The 7,500-nt window shown below is 40.3% G+C and overlaps 1 protein-coding gene and 1 long non-coding RNA gene across 4 annotated transcripts in view; one reads left to right on the forward strand and one right to left on the reverse strand.

The window, feature by feature from the left end:
• LOC135094354 (uncharacterized) overlaps positions 1–7,500 on the reverse strand; it is a 93,845-nt gene that overhangs the window by 79,261 nt on the left and 7,084 nt on the right. Inside the window, exon 2 of the mRNA XM_063994387.1 lies at positions 3,535–3,567. Within this exon, the coding sequence (XP_063850457.1) occupies positions 3,535–3,567 (33 nt within the window). The remainder of the gene's footprint in view (positions 1–3,534; positions 3,568–7,500) is intronic.
• LOC135094356 (uncharacterized) overlaps positions 1–7,500 on the forward strand; it is a 47,403-nt gene that overhangs the window by 16,610 nt on the left and 23,293 nt on the right. The gene's annotated exons all lie outside the window — the stretch shown is intronic.

Here is a 7,500-nt window from a genome sequence, read left to right on the forward strand (position 1 = left end):
AGAGAGAGAGAGAGAGAGAGAGAGAGAGAGAGAGAGAGAGGGAAATAACAGAGAATATTTTCCTTCCACAACCCGCATGTTTCCCTTATTTTTCCCTCACCACTCTCTCTTGTTTCCTGTTTCCCACCAACACTGAAACACTGACATTTCATTTTACCTTAAGTGGCATTTCTTGCATTCTCTTTCCTTTTTTTCCCTCTCTTTTTTCCCTCTCGTTTTTTTCTCTTCCACTCCATTTTTCCTTCCTTTCTCATTTCCCTTCTCCTTTTCCTCCTCTTGTTTTCTCATTTTACTCGTTTCCTCTTCATTTTTTTCTTATTTTCCTTTTCCTTTTTTGTCGTCAGCCTCTTTATCATCTCATTTTCCTCTCGTTTCCTCTTCTTTTTCCCTCACCACTGAATATTTCCCTTCTTCCTCATTTTTCTTCTCCTTTTCCTTATCTTTTCTTTTGCTGTTTTCCTTCTTGCTTTTCTTTCTTTTTCATTTTTTTTTCTTTTCTTTTTCCCTATCGTTTTTCTTCCTTTCACTCTTTTCTCTGATATTTTTTTCCTTTTTACTGTAGTTTCCCATTACTTTTTTCTTTTCTTTTTTCCTCTTTTCCTCTCACTTCATCTCGTTGATTTTTCTCTTTTTTATTTATTTTTTTCTCATCTCTCTCTCTCTCTCTCTCTCTCTCTCTCTCTCTCTCTCTCTCTCTCTCTCTCTCTCTCTCTCTCTCTCTCTCTCTCTCTCTCTCTCTCTCTCTCTTTGCTTACTTTTTTTCTCATTTCTCTTCCATGTTTGATTTCTCTTCCTAAATCAGCACTCCACAAACTCTCTCTCTCTCTCTCTCTCTCTCTCTCTCTCTCTCTCTCTCTCTCTCTCTCTCTCTCTCTCTCTCTCTCTCTCTCTCATTTTTTTATTAATTTCGTTCATTCATTTGCTGTATCTACTAATTAATAATTTAAATATCTTTCTATCTTTTTATTTTTTCTTCTTTAAGTTTAACGTTTAGGAAAAGTGAGGTGATGCTAGAGAGAGAGAGAGAGAGAGAGAGAGAGAGAGAGAGAGAGAGAGAGAGAGAGAGAGAGAGAGAGAGAGAGTTTATTTTAAAAGTTATGAGGGTATAGAGATTAAATACATTAAGTATTAAAAAAATTGAAAATAGAGACAAACTTTTGTATTATTCATTTTTGAAGACGTGGAAGTGAAAGTGTGATGAAGTGAGGAGGCAGAGAAGGTCATAAACAGATAGATAGATAGATAGATAGATAGATAGAGAGAGAGAGAGAGAGAGAGAGAGAGAGAGAGAGAGAGAGAGGATTATATATATATATATATATATATATATATATATATATATATATATATATATATATATATATATATATATATATATATATATATATATATATAAGACAGACATAGAGAGATAAATAGATAGATAAATAGAGAGAAAAAGACAGATAGATAGATAGTTAGATAGACTGATAATTGAATAAATACGTAGATAAATAGATAAATAAATATGCAATTAGATAGATAAAAACACACACACACACACACACACACACACACACACACACACACACACACACACACACACACACACACACACACATGGTAGTTTGCCATTAGTGATGAAACCAACTTGCAAAAAAACGCTATTATAACTTCAAAATTGAACCTCGGAAAGTTTAGTTTAGCAATTACCATATTTGCTGACGAAACGCCTCACTCACTCCCTTCTCTCCCTCTCTCCCCTTCCCCCTCACCTGCCTCTCCCTTTCCTCCCACTTCCCCTCACTTCCTCATCCCCTTCTTTTTCTCTCATTTTCTCTCTATCTCTTTCATTTTCTTGTACTTTATATTCGTTTACACTTTCTCTGGTCTAATTTTTCATTTTCCTCACTTCCCTTCACTTCCTCTTTTTCTCTACTACTACTACTACTACTACTACTACTACTACTACTACTACTACTACTACTACTACTACTACTACTACTACTACTACTACTACTACTATTACTATTACAGGAGGAACAATATAAATAACATCAATGATAATGATGGTAGTAGAAATTTTAATAATGATGATAAAAACGTTTTGTTGTTGTTGTTGTTATTTTTGTTGTTGTTGTTGTTGTTGTTTTAATGTTGTTGTTGGAGATTTATTTACGTTAGCAAAAGTTAGAGATATTTAGTCTTTTTTTCTTAGTCTTTTCATCTCACTGTGTTTCTCTGTAAGCAAAAAAAGCATAAAAACTAGTGAATTATGGGTATTTTTAGTCAAGTCCACGGTAACATAAATATATATAACCAAGAAACAGTATATTAGGTGGGTCTGGATAGCCGAACATGAAAGTTAAAGGTTATTTATCTATTTATTATTTTATCGGAGTTTCCCCTTAGAATTTTTAGCAGCGAAACTCTACGGTGCAGTCTTGCCACGTTTCACTAAGTCTGCGCTGCCTCCTCGCACTGTTTCATCATATTGCAGCAGTGAGTAAGGATTTTGTTGGGTGTTCATTGTTTTCCTTGCACTTCACTTTCTTCTTCTTCTTCTTCTTCTTCTTCTTCTTCTTCTTCTTCTTCTTCTTCTTCTTCTTCTTCTTCTTCTTCTTCTTCTTCTTCTTCTTCTTCTTCTTCTTCTCCTTTTCTTCTTCTTCTTCTTCTTCTTCTTCTTCTTCTTCTTCTTCTTCTTCTTCTTCTTCTTCTTCTTCTTGTTGTTCTTCTTCTTCTCCTTCTCCTTCTTCTTCTTCTTCTTCTTTTTTCTTCCTCCTCCTCCTCCTCCTCCTCCTCCTCCTACCATTACTACTACTACTACTACTACTACTACTACTACTACTACTACTACTACTACTACTACTACTACTACTACTACCACTACTACTATTACCACTACCACCACCACCACCACCACCACCACCACCACACTGCCCAAAACTCACAAACAGTTAGAATTTTTCGCTTTCAATCGCATCTCGAGAATACAAAACACATAATTAGCCAGCCTTCCATTTCGCTCCTGTCTAGGCGGGAGAGAGAGGGAGAGGGAGAGGGAGAGAGAGAGGGAGAGGGAGAAGGAGAGGGAGAGGGAGAGGGAGAAGGAGAGGGAAAGCAATCCACTGCAATCTGGGTTTTGTTTATTTTTGTTTGTCTTTTTTTCTATTGCAGTTTAATTCTCTTCGTCTAATCATTGCATTGTTGCCTAAGAGAGAGAGAGAGAGAGAGAGAGAGAGAGAGAGAGAGAGAGAGAGAGAGAGAGAGAGAGAGATTAATGAGAGATATGTCTTATTGGTAATATTTCCCTAAAGTCGATATCGGAGAGAGAGAGAGAGAGAGAGAGAGAGAGAGAGAGAGAGAGAGAGAGAGAGAGAGAGAGAGAGAGAATGTCATACACACGCACAGCAAAAGAGAGATCAACATGAAAAAAGAGAGAAAAATCTCTTTCTCATTCTTCCTTCATTAATTAGAGAGAGAGAGAGAGAGAGAGAGAGAGAGAGAGAGAGAGAGAGAGAGAGAGAGAGAGAGAGAGAGAGAAAGCTATCTTACCTGTATCAACATCGTGAGCCAAGCCAGGGTTACCTGTGAAAGAGAGGGAAGGATTAATAACAATAAACAACACGTACAAAAACAGACGAAAAAAAAAAAAAGAGCCCGTAATATTCTCAGGTAATTAAATAATGCATAGAAATAGAAGGGAGACTTAATTAAACCGAAGAAAAGTAAAGAAAATGGAGGTTAAGTGTAAATATTTTAAACTTATGATAAAGTACAAAGTCACGTAACCTGAAATGATGACCGTGTTAAGTCTTCTCTCTCTCTCTCTCTCTCTCTCTCTCTCTCTCTCTCTCTCTCTCTCTCTCTCTCTCTCTCTCTCTCTCTCTCTCTCCCTTCGTTATCTCCCTATCTCCTTATCCTCCCTCATTTCCCTCCTCCTCCTCCTCCTCCTTCTACTCCTCTTCTTTCTCCTTCTTACTTTTTTCCTCCTTTTTCCCCTCGTTATCTCTCTCCCTCCCTTCCTCTCTCTCTCTCTCTCTCTCTCTCTCTCTCTCTCTCTCTCTCTCTCTCTCTCTCTCTCTCTCTCTCTCTCTCTCTCTCTCTCTCTCTCTCTCTCTCTCTCTCTCTCTCTCTCTCTCAAGGAACATTCCTGTGATAACCATTAAAGAGAGAAAAAGCGAGAGAGAGAGATAGAAATAAAAAAAGGAGAGGAAACGAGAAACACAAAGGCGAAACGAAAAAAGTAATAGGAGGAAGAGGAGAAAGAGGAAGAGGAGGAAGAGGAGGAGGAGGAAGAGGAATAGGAAAAAAAGGAGATAAAAAATAAAAATATCTGGTCAGCTTAAGTTTGCGGAGATTATTGACCTCCTCCTCCTCCTCCTCCTCCTCCTCCTCCTCCTCCTCCTCCTCCTCCTCCTTTCCAATTCCCCTTTCAGTCAAGTCTCCTTCCCTCCCTCCTTCCTTCCTTCCTTACTAAATTATTCTCCCTCTTCCTCATCCTTCTTTCCTCCCTTGGTAATTCCTTCTCTCCTTTCCTCCAGAATTATTCCTCCTTGTCTTATCCCTCCGTATCTGTCTTCCTCCTCCTCCTCCTCCTCCTCCTCCTCCTCCCTTAATCATCTTCGCCTCTCTAAGATTGTCCCTTCTTCCTTGCCACTTTCATTTTTTTCTCTTCCTTCCTTCCTTCCTTCCTTCCTTCCTTCCTTCCTTCTCATATTTCATCTTTTACTTTTCCTTATTTAATTTTTCCTCTCTCTCTCTCTCTCTCTCTCTCTCTCTCTCTCTCTCTCTCTCTCTCTCTCTCTCTCTCTCTCTCTCTCTCTCTCTCTCTCTCTCTCTCTCTCTCTCTCTCTCTCTACTTTTCGTTCGTGACTGAGAGAGAAAGTGAGTGAATGTGTGTGTGTGTGTGTGTGTGTGTGTGTGTGTGTGTGTGTGTGTGTGTGTGTGTGTGTGTCTAATGTATTATTCAGTAACCAATTATGAACACTTATTTCCCTTTAATAAATATTTCACCACGCGGGAGTAATTCAAATTTCAATATTTACTTGGTTTTTTCTGTGTCTTCCCCATGTAATTAAACGTTCTCTCTCTCTCTCTCTCTCTCTCTCTCTCTCTCTCTCTCTCTCTCTCTCTCTCTCTCTCTCTCTCTCTCTCTCTCTCTCTCTCAGATGTGACGTTTTAGCTTGTTGTTGTTGTTGTTGTTGTTGTTGTTGTTGTTACTATCATCACTTTAATGTTTTTTTTTAATTTTTAGTACCACCACCACCACCACCACCACCACCACCACCACCATCACTACAATCCGGCAAATCAAGCGAGTCACGTTGTATTCAAACCGTGAATTTCCTTTACAGTTTGACAATTGCAACATAAACATTAATTAAATTGTTTGCCCCGCCCAGAGAGAGAGAGAGAGAGAGAGAGAGAGAGAGAGAGAGAGTAAAGCCAGAATTCCAATTACCACTTTTTTGTTCATTTTTTTCTTTCTTTTTTTTTTATCTAAACGAAAACAAGACGACAATTGTGGCTGAAGATTCTCTCTCTCTCTCTCTCTCTCTCTCTCTCTCTCTCTCTCTCTCTCTCTCTCTCTCTCTCTCTCTCTCTCTCTCTCTCTCTCTCCGTCGGCCAGGTGAGAAGGGAATACGCAGGTAACAAAATGATCAACAAATTCCAGGTAACCTAACTTCACCTGGACACATTTTGGCTCTCGAGTGGCAATTTTTCCTTTTTTCCCCTCAGTTTTTTTCCCCTCTTTTTTCCCTGGTATGTAAGGCCAAGGAGCAGGAGCAGGAGGAGGAGGAGGAGGGGGAAGAGGAGGAGGAGGTATTAGGAAGGTTCTGCTATTTCCTAACCTACTAGTGGTAAAAAGAGGAGGAAGAGGAGGAGGAGGAGGAGGAAGAGGAGGAGGAGGAGGAGGATCAGGTGAGCGAGAGTGCGTTCAGGTGGTAATAAACTTTTGGTGGTGACCTGTGTTTGGGAGGAGGAGGAGGAGGAGGAGGAGGAGGTGGAGGAGGAGGAGGAGGAGGAGGAGGAGGAGGAGGAGGAGGAGGAGGAGGAGGAGGAGGAGGAGCACGAGGAGGTGGAGGAGGAGGAGGAAGGATCAGCGGTAATAGGAGAAGAGGGAGAAAGCTGTGTTGTGGGGAGAGAGAGAGAGAGAGAGAGAGAGAGAGAGAGAGAGAGAGAGAGAGAGAGAGAGAGAGAGAGAGAGAGAGAGGACTGTCTCTTACACACACACACACACACACACACACACACACACACACACACACACACACACGGATCTAAGTTTCAGAACAATATCCTCTCTCTCTCTCTCTCTCTCTCTCTCTCTCTCTCTCTCTCTCTCTCTCTCTCTCTCTCTCTCTCTCTCTCTCTCTCTCTCTCTCTCTCTACCACAATCATCTCAGTGATTAAAACATCTCCATCACACCTCCTCCTCCTCCTCCTCCTCCTCCTCCTCCTCCTCCTCCTTCTCCTCCTCCTCCTCCTCCTCCTCCTCCACCTCCTCCTCCTCTACTTCGATATTTTTATCTCTTTTCTTCTGTAATTTCACATTTTTCTTATTATATTTCTTGTCTTTGTTTTCTTTTATTTTCTTATTTTCTCTTTTCCTTCCTAATCTTTCCTTTCCCCTTTTCTTAATTTTCCTTCTTGCCTTCCTTCCTTCCTTCTATTTCCTCCTTCGTAAACAACACACAAGATGCTACGAAGGAAGACAAGTAAACAACAACAACAACAACAACAACAACAACAGTAACGGGAAAAAAATAAATCAGCAAAAAAAAAAATAATAATAATAATAATATAATAATATAATTTTCATGGACTGGCAGGTGTTAATTAATTATTCCTGTCAATTCTCGAGCCAGGTGAAGATCATTCCACCTGTCCTCTCGTGCACCTGTAATTACTGACCCCCCTCACCTTTATACCTTCACCTGTACAAGGCCAAATACACCTGTAGATTAATTAACTTTAAATTCATTCTTTGTGTATGCTACGTGTGTGTGTGTGTGTGTGTGTGTGTGTGTGTGTGTGTGTGTGTGTGTGTGTGTGTGTGTGTGTGTGTGTGTGTGTGTGTGTGGAAGACAGAGAAGTGGCTGAAGATTCTCTCTCTCTCTCTCTCTCTCTCTCTCTCTCTCTCTCTCTCTCTCTCTCTCTCTCTCTCTCTCTCTCTCTCTCTCTCTCTCTCTCTCTGACAATCTTATTTCTCTCTATTCTCCATTTTTCCCTTCTTCCCCTCGCCTCATTCCCCTCCCTCTCTCCTTTTTCTCTCCTCTCTCTCTCTCTCTCTCTCTCTCTCTCTCTCTCTCTCTCTCTCTCTCTCTCTCTCTCTCTCTCTCTCTCTCTCTCTCTCTCTCTCTCTCTCTCTCTCTCTCTCTCTCTCTCTCTCTCTCTCTCTCGTGTCTTCCACACACTTCCATTTCCGCCTTTTCTTTCCTCTCCTCCCTCTCTCTTTCTTTTTCTTTTCTCTTTTTTTCTTCTTCACCTAAAGTCTCACTGGAAATATTCTCTCTC

The sequence above is a fragment of the Scylla paramamosain genome, chromosome 45 (assembly GCF_035594125.1).
Source record: "Scylla paramamosain isolate STU-SP2022 chromosome 45, ASM3559412v1, whole genome shotgun sequence".
NCBI classification, from domain to species: Eukaryota; Metazoa; Arthropoda; class Malacostraca; order Decapoda; family Portunidae; genus Scylla; species Scylla paramamosain.